This window comes from Oenanthe melanoleuca, chromosome 21 (assembly GCF_029582105.1).
Source record: "Oenanthe melanoleuca isolate GR-GAL-2019-014 chromosome 21, OMel1.0, whole genome shotgun sequence".
Lineage (NCBI taxonomy): Eukaryota > Metazoa > Chordata > Aves > Passeriformes > Muscicapidae > Oenanthe > Oenanthe melanoleuca.
This window is the reverse complement of record NC_079354.1, coordinates 4,237,573-4,255,549: the sequence shown is the minus strand read 5'-3', so window position 1 is coordinate 4,255,549 and position 17,977 is coordinate 4,237,573. Positions and strand designations below refer to the sequence as shown.

The 17,977-nt window shown below is 47.9% G+C and overlaps 1 protein-coding gene across 4 annotated transcripts in view; it reads left to right on the top strand.

Annotated features, from left to right (window-relative positions):
- Positions 1-17,977, top strand: part of PRDM16 (PR/SET domain 16) — a 291,040-nt gene that overhangs the window by 252,331 nt on the left and 20,732 nt on the right. For 3 of the 4 annotated variants that reach the window (XM_056508026.1, XM_056508029.1, XM_056508028.1), the window contains 5 exons: positions 1,028-1,226; positions 6,345-6,492; positions 7,423-7,576; positions 11,156-12,557; positions 15,969-16,056. In XM_056508026.1, coding sequence (XP_056364001.1) covers positions 1,028-1,226; positions 6,345-6,492; positions 7,423-7,576; positions 11,156-12,557; positions 15,969-16,056 — 1,991 coding nt within the window. The remainder of the gene's footprint in view (positions 1-1,027; positions 1,227-6,344; positions 6,493-7,422; positions 7,577-11,155; positions 12,558-15,968; positions 16,057-17,977) is intronic. The other variant, XM_056508027.1, reaches the window with a different exon arrangement.

The following is a 17,977-nucleotide window of genomic DNA, read 5'->3' as shown; positions in this document are numbered from 1 at the left end:
AGCTCCAGCACAGCATCACCTCTGGCTGCAGCTCTCTGAATATTCCCAATCCTCCTTGGGAGATAATGCACTCCCCACAGGCTGCTCCTTCTGGGAGGGAAGTTATCAGAAAAAGAGAAGCAGGCAGAGCAGTGGAGCGAGGAGGAAGGGGGTAGGGGAGGACAGGGAAACACGGCTCCAGTGACTCAGAGGGGGCTGGAAAGCTTCTGTTCCAGGGTGGAGAAACCCAGAGCTATCCCGACTCCCTCGCAGAGCTCCTTCTCCTGGAAAATTTACAGCTCTGAGCCGATTGTTTGGCTTGGCACCATGGTCAGGATGCTGCCTTGTAAACTTAATAATAGCTGCCCTCTTTTTAATTTGTTTGACCTTGACTACAGTAATTTATTATGTGCATTAGAACTTAAGAAAAATATATCTAAAGAAAAAGAAAAAAGCAAAGAGAGCAGCAACAAAGCCTTTGGCTGCCTGCTCTTCCTTCCATGGTGCTCTGGGCTGGGACTCCTTGGGCTGATGGAGCCCTGAGCTCCTGCACTGGAAAACTGAGAGGAGAACATTAGACAGGCAGTTTCTTAGAAAGAAGCTTCTCCAGGTTTGTGCTGTGGCAGTGTGCTTTTCTCACTATCTGTGTGTGTATGAGTCTGGCTTGTTCCTTTTTCCCTGGCATCCCCTTCTGAGGGAAGCTCATTCACAATTTCAAACCCCTCCTTGCAGACGAGCGCAGCGCTCCAGAACGAGCCCAGAATTCTGTGTGTCTCCCAATCCCTGCAGGTCTCTCCATCTCAGCAGAGGCCAAGAGACAAAGAAAACAAGATCTCCTTTAGTTGTGTGATCTAATTTTTTTTTTCTCTCTTAATGCTTAAAGTGAAAGCAGCTGCTGGCACAGCCTCCTTGGGTTGTCTCCCCTCGCACTTGCAAATTGTCTCTGTGTTAGTTAGTTTGCTGGGCTGGGGGAGCTGTGCCTCCTCTCTGGGTGCAGCAGCTGTGTTCCTGGGGCAGGGCTGACCATGGGCTGCCGTGTGTGTTGCAGAGGAGCCCTCGTTCCGCTGCGAGGACTGCGATGAGCTGTTCCAGTCCAAGCTGGAGCTGCGGCGCCACAAGAAGTACGGCTGCAGCGCCGTGGGGGCCCTGTACGAGAGCCTCAGCCACGACATCAAGCAGGAGGGGCTCGGGGATGGACAGGTCTACGAGTGCAAGGACTGTGAGAGGATGTTCCCCAACAAATACAGGTACCCACGGACAGCCGGAGCTCCTCTGGCCTCCCCTCTGCACGCTGGCAAAGTGGGGTGATGGGGAGGACTGAAGGCATCAGCCTTTCCTTCTCCCATAGACACCTTTCCTTTCTCCACAAAAACCTTTCCTTTCTCCATAGAAACCTTTCCTTCTTCCACAGAAATCTTTCCTTCCTCCATAAACACCTTTCCTTCTTTCTTCCATAGAAACCTTTCCTTCCTCCACAGAAACCTTTCATTCCTCCGAAGAAACCTCTTTTCTCCATAGAAACCTTTCCTTTCTCCATAAAAAACTTTTCCTTTCTCCACGGAAACCTTTCTTTCCTCCATAGGTTTTAAGAATGCTCTTTTTGGGATAAACCTTTCCTTTCCCCATAGACACTTTTCCTTTCTCCATAGCATTTCAGAATGTTCTTTTTGGGATAAACCTTTCCTTCCTCCATAGGCTTTAGGAATGTTCTTTTTGGGATAAACCTTTCCTTTCCCCATAGACACCTTTCCTTTCTCCATAGGCTTTAGCAATGTTCACTTTGGGATCAGCCTTTCCTTTTTCCATAGAAACCTTTCCTTTCCCTACAAGGTTTAGGAGTGTTCACTTTGGGCCCCTCTGTTGGGCAGTGTTTTATTTTTTATTCCACTTTGATTTCATAGACTGGTGCTTTCCATTGCCTGTTGGTAGAAGCACCCAAGAGTTGTTGGTGGGAAGTTTCAGGGCTCTTTTCTGAGAGACCTGGCTGGGATCTTTCCACCATCTGCTCTGTTCTGGAGGAAAAAAACACCAATATTAGTTCAGTCAAAATGTGCATGAAGGCTTCTTTTAAATTTAGTTCTTGCTTCTTTGAGATGAGCGGGTTTAAAGAGGTGTCGATGCCCTGAGAACTCATCTGGCCACAAGCTCCTATTTGATCTGGCAGGAACAATTTAAAAATTCTATTCCCGTCACATTTTTAATTTTCTTTGGGTCCACCAAACACTCTTGCAACAGTAATATGAAAAGGAAAAAAAAGAAGATCAGATATACTCTAGCTCATTTTTAAATTTGCAACGGTTATTCAGTTATTATGATTATACAGCAGCTCTAAACAAGAAAGGGAAAGTATTTTAACTCAGGTTTTAACTGAAAACCTGAATTTTTTAAAGCAAAATGTGGTAGTAATGAAATGCAGATTTAACACAGTGATCTTTGAGCTCCCTAATTCATTGGCAAAGTGAGACTCAAATAGTTCAATATTAGGAGCCAGCTTTAAAAGTTGAGGGGTTTTTTTAATCACTTTAAGATTGTGTTTATTTGCATCCTAAGCCTTGATAAAAGCCTTTATAAAATTCTATAAAAGCAGAGTTTTCTGTGTTTACCGGAGGCTGAAGTTCTCACATACTCATTTCTTTTCCCTTCTTGGGTGAACAAACCCCGTGCACCACAAGATTTGTTATAAAACTGTGAGAACTGGCAATCCCCTGTCAGGCTCTGCCCGAGCAGAGCAACAACCTGGAGGTTAAAGCCCCTGTAAGGGCTGTTTCACTTCAGTTTAACATTTAAAAATCTGCTTTTGTCACTTTGAACTTAATTACATTGATGCTTTCAGCTCTTTGATCTGGGTGAGGAAGTGAAGGGGGGAAAAATCTATTTTAAAAAATGCAGGGGAAGGTGGAGCCTACAGAGAATTCCCTGTGTCTGCATGGAAAAGAGCTTGGGTGGAATCTGGGATGGATCCTGGGATTCCTGTGTGGGATTCTCTTAGCCCAGTGTGGTTTCTTTGCCCCTCACCTCGTGTCTCTACATTGGGTGCCCTCATTAGAAATAAGAGGCTGCAATTTTCTTCATTTGTTTTACCAGACAAGATAAGAACTTCCTTCAAATGTGTTCAATATTATGGATTTTAGTAAAAATTCCAATTCTTTTTTCCATCAGTGTCAGGAGCTCTCTCCTCTTTAGCATCCAGCACTCTATAATTTTTGTATTAACTATGAAATACCCTTTTGAAATGTATGTGTTGTATCCTATTTGTACCTTTTGTGTATTCCTGAACTGGCACTGTAGCCTTGACTTTTTTGCCTTTTTGACAAAGGTAAATATTTTGGGATAAGTCATATAAAGTTGATTTTTAATTTATTTTTTTTTATTAGAGAAAAGCAAGTTAGCCTTTGACATGCTGGTGGATTGGTGGGGAGGAAATGTCCACATCAGTCTCTCTCCCATCAGTCTATCAAGTTTAAAATCTCTAAAACACAAAATAAACTCATTCAGAGTGCCTGGATGGTCTTAGAATTTTTCAAAGTTAATACAGATGAAATCAAGGATGCCACTGGGGACCTGAAATTGAGCATTTAGCAGCTGACTAAATAAATAAATGTTTTGCTAATCCCAGTAGGTACTTGCCTCTAAACAGCATATTAGCTTGACCATATTTGCTCAAAATAAACTCATAAATCACAGTTAACAGGAGAGTACTTTTGGCTGTGCATATGAAAGGCTTGTGTTACTTTGTGCGTGTTAAAAATCTGGTCGTTTTAAGAGCAGTTTCTTGAGCAAAATGAATATTGCTGCTTTCAAAGGAGTGGGCTGGCAGTTTACGAGGGGCATGCCCATGAATATGAATTATCTGCTGGGGATCAGGGCTGGTGCTCCAAGGGAGGAGTTTTGGGTGTTGAGTGACCAAAAGCTGACACAATTCCTGGGATCCTGAACCCCTCAGCTCTCTGGAAATGCCACAGGGAAGATGCTCCTTGGGCAAATATGGTCAAGCTAATATAAAACTATATTTAAAAAAATGCAGGGGAAGGTGGAGCCTACAGAGAATTCCTTGTATCTGCATGGAAAAGAGCTTGGGTGGAATCTGGGATGGATCCTGGGATTCCTGTGTGGGATTCTCTTAGCCCAGTGTAGTTTCTTTGCCCCTCACCTCGTGTCTCTACATTGGGTGCCCTCATTAGAAATAAGAGGCTGCAATTTTCTTCATTTGCTTACCTGACAAGATAAGAACTTCCTTCAGATGTGTTCAATATTATGGATTTTAGTAAAAATTTCAGTTCTTTATTCCATCAGTGTCAGGAGCTCTCTCCTCTTTAGCATCCAGCACTATATAATTTTTGTATTAACTAGGAAATACCCTTTTGAAATGTATGTGTTGTATCCTATTTGTACCTTTTGTGTATTCCTGAACTGGCACTGTAGCCTTGACTTTTTTGCCTTTTTGACAAATCCTGGCAGGATTTTCTAGTAGTGTTCATGTAGCTTTAATGTTTCTGTAAAAATACAGCCATGCTTTAAGGCTCTGTAAGAATGGTTTAATATGCATGGGTAGGGGTGCCAGGCAGGAGCAGATTCCATGTGAGTTGGGTTTTTTTAGAACTCACAGTAAGAATAGTGTTTGTAACTCCTGTTAACCTGCCCCAAAGGAAGCAAAGGATGCAGATTTCCTTCCCTTATTTCTCAGGGCTGCCCTGAGAGGTGCAGGATTCCTGGCCATAGAGATGCTGCATTCCTGGCCATAGAGGTGCAGGATTTAACTCCTGAAATGTGCAGATTTTCTGGCTGAGAGGTGCAGGATTCCCAGCCTGACGGGAAATTCTTGGCCTGAGATGTGCAGGATTCCTGGCATCAGATATGGAGGATTCCTGTCTGAGAGGTGCAGGATTCCTGGCCTGAAAGGAACTGGATTCCTGGTCTGAGATGTGCAGAATTCCCAGCCTGAGATGTGCAGGATTTCTGGCCAAAGAGATGCAGGATTCCAAAACTGAGACATGCAGGATTTTTGGCTAAGATGTGCAGAATTCCTGGCTGAAGAGATGCAGGATTTAAGTCCTGAGAGAAACAGGATTTCTGACCAGAGAGATGCACGATTCCCAGCATGAGAGGTACAGGGAGGTGCAGGATTTAAGGGCTGAGAGATGCAGGATTTAAGGGCTGAGAGATGCAGGGTTTGAGGGATGCAGGGTTTAAGGGCTGAGGGATGCAGGGTTTAAGGGCTGAGAGATGCAGGGTTTAAGGGCTGAGAGATGCAGGGTTTAAGGGCTGAGAGATGCAGGTTTAAGGGCTGAGGGATGCAGGGTTTAAGGGCTGAGAGATGCAGGATTTAAGGGCTGAGAGATGCAGGGTTTAAGGGCTGAGAAATGCAGGGTTTAAGGGCTGAGAGATGCAGGGTTTAAGGGCTGAGAGATGCAGGTTTAAGGGCTGAGGGATGCAGGGTTTAAGGGCTGAGAGATGCAGGATTTAAGGGCTGAGAGATGCAGGGTTTAAGGTCTGAGGGATGCAGGGTTTAAGGGCTGAGAGATGCAGGATTTAAGGGCTGAGAGATGCAGGGTTTAAGGGCTGAGAGATGCAGGTTTAAGGGCTGAGGGATGCAGGATTTAAGGGCTGAGGGATGCAGGGTTTAAGGGCTGAGGGATGCAGGGTTTAAGGGCTGAGGGATGCAGGGTTTAAGGGCTGAGGGATGCAGGATCCCTGGGCAGGGAGGTGCAGGTTTCCCATGGCACAGGGCACTGGAGCACCATGTGCCATCCCTGCTGTGGCCCTGTGCCAGCAGCCACTCAGGATTGCCATCACCCCCAGCCTGGAGACGCTGCCAGTTGGCAGAAGGTGAAATTGCTGAGTGAAGTAATCAGAGATGTCTGACATTTAGAAGTGAAACGTGTTTGCACCTGATCATGTTTCTTCCCAACGGTGAGTCCCTGTGTTCTGGGAAGCCACGGGCCAGGTGCCGTGAAAATGGACACGTGAGAGTCTCAGCAGCAACAAATACCTCTTCTTCCCCCAGGGGGATGCCACTGAAGTTTTGGTCACAAAGTGCCCATTTTTCCCCTCAAGAACCTGCAGGGTCAGAGCTGAGTTCACTTTTGTTTTTGCCCTTGAGGTTGGACTCAGGTATAAATAAGAAATAGCATAAAGCAGTGTCATTTTGAGGCAGAACAAGGTATCTGTAAATGCCCAAAACCTTGAATGGTGTTTGGGTGTCACTGCCCCTCTCACAATCTATGAGCTGGTCCCCTCCTGCTCGGAGGCACCACTGGAGCCCCCAGGCCCCACATCTGGTTCTGTCACCATCTCTGTCACCTCTCTGCTCTCAGACCTCAGTGCCTGCTGTGGGTGCTCTGAGTCAGCCTGTCTCTCTTTCCCAGCCTGGAGCAGCACATGGTGATCCACACCGAGGAGAGGGAGTACAAGTGTGACCAGTGTCCCAAGGCTTTCAACTGGAAATCCAACCTGATCCGGCACCAAATGTCTCACGACAGTGGGAAACGGTTTGAATGTGAAAACTGTGTAAAGGTACAGTGAGGACACAGTGTCCATGGGGGATTCATCTGGGAGGGCACTGGGATGTGGGGAAAAGTGTGCAGGAATGGGGGATTCACCTAGGAGGGCACTGGGATTTGGGGGTGCAGGACACAGTGTCCATGGGGATTCACCCAGGAGTGGGTGCAGGGACCTGGGAAAAGGGATGCAGGAGAGTTTCCATGGGAGAGGACAATGGGACCTGGGCAAGGGCTGCAGGGGATGGGTGGCCCCTGCTGGCTCAGAGCAGGGTGGTCAGGGAGAGGTGACCCCACTGTCCCTGTCCCTGGGAGGAGAGGTGTCCTCACTGTCCTGGGAATTCCACTGGGGGTGTGAAGCTCAGCCCTCTCCCAACCCACTCCCCTTTGGCCATTCCCAGCTGGGTACTGAGGTGGTGGTGAGGGTTGTGCTGGGCAGATGTGGCTGAGCAAAACATGGACACCACACACTCAGGGAGATGCTACAGACCCATCAAACCATGAGCATACACACTTAGGGAAGTGCCACAGACCCATCAAACCATGAGCATCACACACTTAGGGAAGTGCCACAGACCCATCAAACCATGGGCATCACACACTCAGGGAGATGCTACAGACCCATCAAACCATGGGCACCACACACTCAGGGAAGTGCCACAGACCCATCAAACCATGGGCACCACACACTCAGGGAGATGCTCATGTCAAACCATGGGCACCACACACTCAGGGAGATGATCATGTCAAACCATGGACACCACACACTTGAGGAGGTCCCACAGCCTGGCAGGGCACCAACAGAGCTCTTTCATCACCTGTTCTCACCTGTGCACCCCACACTCCTCAAACCACGAGCAGCACTATAAACCCCTATCCAAGTAGGGTTTTCAGTGTAGACCCTTCTCCTGCTGTGTGCTCCCTCCTGAAGGTGTTTTCCCCGCAGGTGTTTACGGACCCCAGCAACCTCCAGCGGCACATCCGCTCGCAGCACGTGGGGGCACGAGCCCACGCCTGCCCCGACTGTGGCAAGACCTTCGCCACCTCCTCGGGCCTCAAGCAGCACAAGCACATCCACAGCACTGTCAAACCTTTCATATGTAAGTTGTCACGGCCATCACCAGCCCATAATTGCAGGGATCCTGCAGGGGCCCCCAGCCCTCCCATCCCCAGCCGCTGTAATTTTATAGCTCAGAGCACAAGATGAATTTTTTTTTTTTTTTTTTTTTTTTTTTTTTTGCATGCTCCCCTGTTTTTTCAGTAAACATTCATGGCAGTTTTTGACTTTCTTGACAAGTTAAAAGCTGAGTCTCTCAGCGGTCACAGCGATGCCATTTTCTCATATCTTTTCTTTCTCTCGTCTTTTTTTTTTGCTTTAATCGCTTTTGAATGTTCCTGTTGGTGACATAAATAAATAGCTGGCACAGCCTGATCGAAATGTTTTACAGGGGTGCCTCAAATCCAGGAGCTGTTGTAAAGAACTTGGAATAATCACAGAGATGAGAAGGTGTTTTTTAAAAAGAAAGTTTTTTCCTTCTTTATTTACTGCATGTTTCATCTAGATAATGCTGGGAGCCAAATAAACAGCAGATGAACTGTGTCCTCAGTGCTCTTTTTGGTGGGATATTTCCAGAAGGGCATTTTCCCTGGAGAGCCACCCATCTCAGTCCTTGTCATTCCCAGGGCTGTATATTTTTTTAATTGACACAGCACCCATTGGGTTTGGATAACTGTGCAGGGAGGTGGATGGTGTCACAACAAAGCTCCAGGAACTTTAGGGATCACTTCCTGACACTTCAGAACACGTTGCTCAGGCACGGGCTGGGATCTGGGTTTGATTCCAGGCTTTGATGTTAAGGTAGGGAAGCCACTGAACCCACTCCTGCCTTTTTTTCCCGGTTGGAATAATGGGAACAGCATGCAGGAATATCCTGGGAGACTCATTTCATTAATGTCCCAGGATAATCAGTGTCCTGAGATAATCAGCTGGGTGTCAGCACAGGAAGAAGAAATGCTCCTCTCGCTCATTTTGCTGCAATCTTTCACTGGGCACATGAAAGGGATAATTTGGCTCCCAGGATTGCTGCAGGGAGATGAGGGATTTCTCCTCATAATCTTCTCACTCTCACCTCATCAGAATTAGGGAGTTGTCAGAGCAAATCAGTGTGTGGAACAACTGCAGAGGGATCCTGCCTGGTCAGACCTGTCAGGTTGTTTTGTCCACCAATGTGGAATCCATTAACAGCTTCAAATCCACATGGCAGGATTCACCAGGAAGTTGGTTCTTTTTTTTTTTTTTTTTTACCTTTTCAGTGGAAGAAAAGGGTCTGTGTGTGTTTGTGTTTAATTTTTTGCAATATTATATTTGGCTTTCAAAAGACCCCAAACCTGTAACTTTATAACTGCAGAAACCAGGAGGGAAGAGAGGCTGTCCCACGTGGAATTACTAAATCATTGGATAACTGGAGATTTAACAGAAATTTTCCTTATTTCCAGTTTTCCTTATTTTGAAGGATGATGGGAGCACCCAGAGCTCTAGCACTTCTCTTTAGAGAATTTTGTACAGTATTTCTATATCTAGCAAAAATTCCTGGGGTGAAAAATGGAAAAATCCTGGAATCATAGAATGGTTACATTCTCAGATCATCAAGTCCAACCCTTTTCTGCTGTGTTCACCACTAAACCATGTTCCCTTGTGCCACATCCACAGGTTTTTTGAGCATTTCCAGGGATGGTGATTACTGATTCCCTTGGAAAAAAAACCCAGAGATTGTTATATTTAAGAGACTATAATGGAAATAAAATTCAGTAGTGCTGAATTTTTATGGAAAATAAATTCAGTAATGCTCCCTTTAAGAACTCTGTTTGGACATTGTGTAAGAAAACACTTTAAAATGGAGAAAAAAGCCAAATAAACCCTTTCTTTGCAAGTCTAAGGTAGCTGAAATAATACTTCCAACAGCCATAAAACTCTGTGTGTGCACTAAGAGCAGTTTGGGAGACCTGATCCGAGATTTTAAAGTGTGATTGCCAAAAATTAGGATTGGTTTAACCATCCAAACTCTTGTGCTGACTTTCTTGTGCTGTGTGTGTTTCCCTGCACTCTGGGCTGTGTCAGGGCCCAACAATGAAACGTTCTGGGGAGAGACAGTGCAGCCTAAATTTACAGTGCAGTTAGAAACTTGAGCCTTCAGACACTCCTTTGGATTTTGGGATACTCATCTGAACTGAAATGTCAAAGTCATTAAATTTTATCCATCTCTGCTTTATATTTCAATTGTAATTTACTATATTATTATATTTTCAAAGCTGCTAGTGAAATATTCTCCCACCAGTCATTCAATATTCAAGCACTGAAGTGAATCCTAAAGATTTAGGAAATATTTAAGAGAAAATACAGGGAAAATCATGCTCACATGCACTGATCAGTGGGAGGAAGGAAGGAGCACTGAGCAGTCCCTGAGCTGGAGTGTCAGAACCTGGATTCGTGTCCTTGCCTGTCCAACACCAAACAATGTCCTTCCTCTGCTTTGTCTCAGTTTCCCTGCTCACAAAAGGGTGATAACAGCAGTTCCCCGGGGCAAGGATCGTGTTAATTCACCACCACATTTATTCCCATGTTGAAAGAGGCACCAGATAATAAAAAGTCACCGTGTTTTGATGTATAGAAAAGTTTGGGTGGGATTTCTGTCTCACTTTGCCCTCTTTCTTCCGCAGGAGCAAAGTCAGGAGGTGAAAAGGGGTCATAAAAATCCATGTTTTGAAAACTTGGTATTTACAGGTCGTTAAAGAAAACGCTGATGTGGCTTCAGTTAGTGGGGCAGGGGTGTTGGACTGATTTAATGGATTAAAAAAAGAGATGCCAGCCCTGGCAGAAGCCAGGCTGACAGGGGATTTATAGAGCATCCCCCTGGAGGGGTTATGTACCACTGAGGGCATTAAGGAAGGGCAGGTTTGATTAAATGAGGCAAAGTTCTTCTCCCTCCAGCCCCCAGTGCTTCCTGCTAGGACTAATGGGAAGCAGATGAGCTGGGATAAATAGATGTTATCATTAAAAATCTATGATTAGGGCAAAGATGTTCTGAGGGAATTGGAGCATCTTCCCTGTGGAACTGAGCTGAGAGTTTTGGGGCTGTTCAGCGTGGAGATCTCACAGCACCTTCCGGGATCTGAAGGGGCTACAGGGAACATGGAGAGGAGCGACAGGACAAGGGGGAATGCACTGAAACTGAAAAGGGGGAATTTAAGTTGGATATACAGAAGTGTGAGGGTGGGGAAGCCCTGGCACAGAGAAGCTGTGGCTGCCCCTGGATCCCTGGAAGTGTCCAAGGCCAGGCTGGACAGGGCTGGGAGCAAACTGGGATAGTGGAAGGTGCTCATGGCAGGGGTTGGGATGAGATGGGCTTTATGTCCATCCCAACCAAACCATTCTGTGATTCCATGATTATCTGTCCTGAAAATTCCCCCAGCTTTGAGCAGAGGTAGCAGATCCCGTGGAGCTGCTTCTTGCGGGGTTCTCCAGTCCGGGATTCCCCCAAGGGCAGGGTGGGGCTGTTCCCCTGCTCTCCCCAGGGACGGGGCGCTGCGGGGGCGGGCTGGCGGGTCCCACGGCGAATCCCTGCCGTTTTCCCGTTAATTTCATATCGCTTTTTTGTTGTTGGCTCCTGTTGACGCTTTAGGTGAGGTCTGTCACAAATCCTACACGCAGTTCTCCAACCTGTGCCGCCACAAGCGGATGCACGCGGACTGCCGCACGCAGATCAAGTGCAAGGACTGCGGGCAGATGTTCAGCACTACCTCCTCCCTCAACAAGCACCGGCGCTTCTGCGAGGGCAAGAACCATTACAGCCCCGCCGGTATCTTCGCCCCCGGCCTCCCCCTCACGCCCACCTCCATGATGGACAAATCCAAGCCCTCTCCCAACCTCAACCACGCCAGTCTGGGTTTTAATGAGTATTTCCCATCCCGCCCGCATCCCGGCGGGCTCCCGTTCTCGCCGGCCCCTCCAGCCTTCCCCGCCCTCACCCCGGGGTTCCCGGGGATTTTTCCGCCTTCTCTGTACCCCAGGCCCCCTTTGTTACCACCCACACAACTGCTCAAAAGTCCCCTCAACCACACTCCGGACGCGAAGCTCCCCAGCCCCCTGGGGAACCCGGCACTGCCGCTGATCTCCGCAGTGAGCAACAGCAGCCAGCAGCCTTCAGGAGAGGAGAAATGCGAAAGCAGCCTGGAAAACTCCTACCTGGAGAAGCTAAAAGCCAGGAACAGTGACATGTCTGATGGCAGTGACTTTGAGGATGTCAATACAACCACGGGCACGGATCTGGACACCACGACTGGCACCGGCTCTGACCTGGACAGCGACGCGGAGAGCGACAGGGACAAAACGAAAGACAAGAGCAAACAGATGGAGACCAAGCCAGATTTTGTCAGCAGCTCGGTGTCTGCGAGTTCCACCAACACCACGAGCGAGATCCCTCTCTTCTATTCTCAGCATTCCTTCTTTCCTCCCCCCGAGGAGCACCTGCTGCCCACCACGGGGGCAGCCAATGACTCTATTAAAGCCATCGCCTCCATCGCAGAGAAGTATTTTGGGCCTGGCTTTATGGGGATGCAGGAGAAAAAGATGGGTTCGCTCCCGTACCATTCCATGTTCCCTTTCCAGTTCCTCCCCAATTTCCCCCACTCCCTCTACCCTTTCACGGAGCGGACCCTCAATCACAACTTGCTGGTCAAGGCAGAACCAAAGTCACCCAGGGACCTCCACAAAGTCGGCAGCACCAGCTCGGAGTCCCCCTTCGATCTCACCACGAAGCCAAAAGAGATTAAGCCAATCCTGCCGCCCCCCAAGGTGCTCCCAGCCCCGTCCTCAGGGGAGGAGCAGCCACTGGATCTGAGCATCGGCAACCGCATCCGAGCCAGCCAGAACGGAGGGAGAGAGCCACGGAAAAACCACATTTATGGGGAGAGGAAGCTGATGGCAAGTGAGGTCTTACCTAAGATTTCCCAGTCCCAGCTGCCTCAGCAGCCTTCCCTGCACTACGCTAAGCCATCACCCTTTTTCATGGACCCCATCTACAGGTATTAACATACCCTGCCTTAAGTCTTTCCCTAACCAGCTCATTTTCCAACTTGCACCACACCCTGAGGCAGGGGAGGATGCAGGTGGGTTGGGAAGAACAGTGAACATCTCCTGTTGTTGTTTGTACTCCTCCACACATTGAATTTCCTGAATGGAGAGGGCTGAGTAATTGCAAGGAGCCCTCATAATCAGTGTGTAAAGAACACATCCTTGTTTTGATAAAGAGGAAACTTGACCTATTTAAGGACTCTCCCACGAGCCATCGCTAAGATGGCACTTCTGCTGGAGAACTTCCAGAGGTTTGATTCGATAAGAATGCAGAGTTCAGATTGCCTCGGAGCCCTGGGCTCTCATGGCTTGGGAATGAGTCAGGAGCCCTGGGAGCCTGGAAATGCAGCTCTCCCACTGCCTGGCTTGAGGGCCTTTTGTGAGCCACTTCACCTTTCTTCCTCCCTCCCTCCCTTTTCCTTTCTGATGCCTTTTCTTGGGGTTTTTTCCGTTCGGAGAAGCTGCTGGTACAGACCCAACCTGCCGAAACATGTTACTCTTGGAGTAACAAGTACTGTGTAAACACATGGTAGCGTGTTACTACCCAGATCTCTCCCAGATACATTTCTCACAGATTTATCTTTCTTGGGAGATAACAAGGCCTTTCTGGTGTCACTTGAACAGATGGTTCTGAGGAGGGCCTGATGGGTTACGTCAGAATGAGCTGAACATGGAAGGCGTGTGTAGAGCAGGCTGGATGAAGTTATCCAAATGTCAGCTAAACTTCCAGAAGGAATCAGTTCAGGAGGAAGAGAAAAGGAAAGACTTGGGCCTTTTGTTGCTTGAGAGCTTTTTATAAAACCTGTTCCCAAAGGAAAACTATTCTAACTTTGTGGTGAGGGTAACAGTAAATTTGTGTGTTACCCATCCAGGCATTGCCTTTGGGTGAGGTGGATATGGCATGTTTGTTTTTAGCAAAGTCTGGTGAAAAGTGCATCCTGAACTAGCTTAATTTGGACATTAACACATCTAAATTAGCCACTACCATGTCTAAATGCTCCACAGCATCGATATGGATACGTGTGCTTGGCGTGTTCAGTTTGTGGAGGTGAATTCTTTGTCCTTGCATCCCTTGTGCTGAATGGGTGGTGATCCTTGCTGTGCCCAGCCTGCTGGAAGGTTCTGGCTGTTCCCCTGCAGGATCTGCCATGTCCCTGGCACTGGAAAGCCTCAGAGTCACCGTGGTGTGACGGTGGGATGGGCGCTCAGAGCACCACGACAGCCCAGATGTCACCGCCGGCCGCTGTCGCAGGGCTGATAACTGTGGGAAAAAGTGATGTCAGTGTCTGGCCAGGCCAAGGAGCTGTCGGCTGGGATGAGGATTAGTGAGCCCTCAGTGCTGGCTGAACGAGCGTCTCTGGCTCTGCCAGCTCAGGGGTGACGTGCCCACACGGTGACATCTGAGATGGGGACACCTCCCATGTCCTGTGTCCTGCCTGGCACCCACTGTGGCCATGTCCTGGAGAAATCAGGCATGGTGTTCTTAAAAAGTACTCCTGAGGGAGGGAAAAAAATCAATAAACAGGATAGAAAAGCAAAAGAAACCATGTAGGGTCCTGCCACCTCTGGGCACTCTCAGCAGGAATGCTGAAATAACACGGCTTGGGAAAAGCACTGCCAGTTAAAACAGTGGCCTCGGGAAAACCGTGAAGGCCCAGAAGACAGATGGAGGTAAAGGATGGGGGCATCGTTGGTTGCATTCCATGGGATGCACATAGTTTTAGTCATGTGTTAAAATAGAAAGTCAGCGGTGGCGTTGCTTGCGAATCAGACTTGTGATGTAATGAACGAAGCAGCCCAGCTTCCAAGTCCCAGCTTGAAAAATATGGAAATATTTTGTTTCTAAACTTCCCTTTATCAGACTCTCTCACATCATTTGGCTCCTTCGTTTTTTTCTCCCAAAGGCCACTTAAATCCTTGACATTTTCTCCTGGTGATATAATTTAATGCGGCCAGACAGTCTGAAATGGGGGCAGTTTTTAGCTCAGCCTGTGGGGGTGACGTTCTCAGGAACTGGGCTGAAACCATCGGCTTAATCCTGCGGAATTCGGCTCTGACGGGGGCGTTCGGACCTCGTGTCTGCATCCCCAGGGCTGGGAGATGGCAGAGCTGGGGAAATGCTGTCAGCTCACCAGATTTTACACACGTGGAGCAGGCAGGGCTCTGATGGGATCAGGGATCCCTTGGGCATTTCGCCACCTCATGGAGAGCAAAGCTGTGCTGGTCAGAGAGAGCAACTTTTAATTTATCCTTTGGTTTTTCTGGCAACTCAGACCCATAAAAGCACGTACCTTCCAAAGCCCCCTAATTCTGGCTGATTCCAACCCAGCTCTTCTCTTTCCCTCTACCCAAGAAGAATTAAATGCACATTAAGCACAGTTCGCTGACTGCACTCGGCAAAGCTCTTCTTTAAACTCTTTGGTAATTTGATCCACACACCATCAGCTGAAATGCAGCTAAAATAATTTGCTCTCAATTTATGCTGGACTAATGTAGTTAAAATCACTCTTACTCTTGGATTTCTGCTGGTTTAACTGGATGGACTCAAATCCAGCCATCTAAAGATGCAGCTGTGTTTGTTGGAGTTACTTCCTCAACACTTTTTTCCCTTAGAGAACATCTCAGTTTGTCTTTTTGGTGATTCCACGCCTCCATTTCCCTGCAAGTAAAATGTTTTGTGGAAGAAAAGCCAATATTTTCAAAAATAGGAGCCTCACTTTAGGGTCATTTCTGCATCTCAGAATGCTTAAACATGAAATATTTGAATGGGCCAAGGTGATATTAGAAGAATTCGGGTTCCTGAGCCACTTCAGAGTTCTCCCACCAGTCCCTCACTTTTTAAATCCTAGTCCACATGGGCTTGCCAAAGAAACTCAATGCAAATTATGTCTCAGCTGCAAGGGAGGAAACAAATATGAAACACCTAATGATTTCAGCACGCTTGGGGCTGCAAAGTCTGGCCCAGTGTTAACTCTTCAGATAAATGCAAACTCTTTTTTTTTTTTCCATGCGAGGCTGCCTGCTAGAGCTTCTCCTGCTCAGACAGTTTTGCTCTAAAGGCAGGGTTTTCCATGACATTTCACAGCAGCAGAGGTTTATAAACCACTGCAGCAGAGCAGGAGCAAAACATTTTCTTATTCAGCAGCCTGAAGGCTAAAACAATACTGCCCAAAGGAGGGGATTTGTGTTCATGGTGTTTCCAGCGCTTTCTGTGGGGCAATTATGCATCAGAATCTGCTGTGTCCAGGAGAAGGGGTGGAGGACATTGGTGTGATGAGAGAATAGCCCTGTGTGTGATTTCAGCACAGGGTGGCTGTGTGGGGGTCCCTGTGAGGTATGTAACCCTCTGTGTTGTTGTCCAGCAGGGTGGAGAAGCGGAAGGTGACAGACCCCGTGGGTGCCCTCAAGGAGAAGTACCTGCGACCCTCCCCGCTGCTCTTTCACCCCCAGGTAAAAGCAGAGACACTGTCAGTGACACTGTCATGCTGTGCTGATGGGATGCTGAGGTGGAGCTGGCACACACTGGGGTCACTGGGATCAGACTCCTCCTCATCCAACCCCACTATATTCCACCAGTTCCTTCCAGACACATTGAATTCACAGCCTGAGGATGATGCCAGTTGTGCCTTGCTGTTTCCTGTGCATTACCAGAGGAACAGGGATGAGGTCTGGGCAGCTCAGATACTCTGCTGAGCTCCCCTTCCACAGCCCAGAATGCCTGCGTAGTTTTCCCTTTGGGAACACCTGGGGGATGCCATTTGCTGTGGTACAAAGTGCAGAAGGACTGCCCAGCCCCAAGGCAGCAGCATTTTCTACCTTCCTGAGTTTCCCAACTCATGAGGAGTTGTGGAAGTGCCGGGCAGTGGGTTCAGCTGCTCCCAAGGCGTGTGACAGTCCCCAGCTATGCCCATCCCTCCTGCTGTGCCCAGGCTGGGATCCCAGCTCCCTGGTCCTCATTGTGCTCTCCTTTATACTCACAAGCATTGTTCTCCCCTGACAATGTTTCCCACCTTAGATAAATAACTTGCAGGTTTGTGAAATCTGGGTCCTGGTTGCTTTCACAGCTAAACTTAGTTCCTGCATTGTTTCACACCAGCCCCAGAGTTTGGTTAATAACTTCCCCCGATTTTTCCTTCATCCAGGCTGGATAATGGTGACAGGCTGGCCAGGAACATCCTGTGTTTGTGTGAGTTAGAATAGTGGGGATATCTGCCTGTAAAGAATCTGATAGCAGGGAGGAGCCAGCGTGGCAAAGCAACCCAAGGAGACGATGAGAAACATTCAGACCCCAAGCAGGAGCATGCTCTGGGTGGAAGGTTGTTAACATTGTTCCCAAAATCCTGACCACGTCCTCTTCCCATGGCAGTGAAAGGATCTGGAAGGTCTGGTTATCTCTAGCAGCTTATCACACAGAATAGTCTCAAATTTACAATCACTCCAGCCCAAAGCTTCCTGATAACTGGTTTTTAATAAGGCAGGCGCTGTGTCCAGATCACTCAATCTGAGAGGCGCCGTTCCCATGCTGCAGTCAGTCACACACAGCGAAGGAACACGGGGCATTTGTTCCAGAACATGGGAGATTTGTACCACCAGATCCCCTCCCAGTATTATCACATAATATCCTGAGCTGGACGGATCATCCAGTCCAACCTGTGCCCCGAAAATCCCACCCTGTGTCTGAGAGCTCTGGCAGCCTTGGGGCTGTGACCATTCCCTGGATCCAGCATTCCTAAGAATTCTGGATCCTGGATCTTTTCCTAAGAAATCACATTTTCAGGGTTCCTGCTTCTGCTTTCTTCATTAGGACCAACGTTGCTGTGCCTGGTCAGTCAGAGTCACGTTCTACCCAGGCTTTTCTCACTCCACACACGAGTCTGGTCTCAGCCTTTTCCTCTGTGACTAATCCCCAGCTCTCTCTGAGTGCCCTCATTGGGCTATGATGAAGCCAGAAGATGTGATAAAAGCATTCAGGAGATGTTTCCTCTCTCAAAATGAATTTCAGGCAGCTCTTATTTCTTAGCCAGTCATTGGCAGAAGTTCCTTTGCTCTCTGGGAGTTTTCCTACATTGTCTATTCCAAATGAAGCTCTGAACAACATAAATTACCAGTGTAACTTTTTGATAACTTAATAGAAAGCCTTTCCTCACCTGTTAAGTTTCTTTTCTTCCCCCTTTCTGTTTTATTATAACCAGGCAGTTGTTCCCTAAATAGCAAAAGTGCCTTTGCCACTGGAGAGGCCATGGCCAGCATTTAGAATTTTAAAGCCAGCCTACGGCTCTCAAGCCAGCAAATATCTCTGACTAAGTGCCTAAAGAACAGGGCACAACAAAGGAGAGCTCCAGGTACCTCGGCAAAGGGCTGAGAGCTCAGC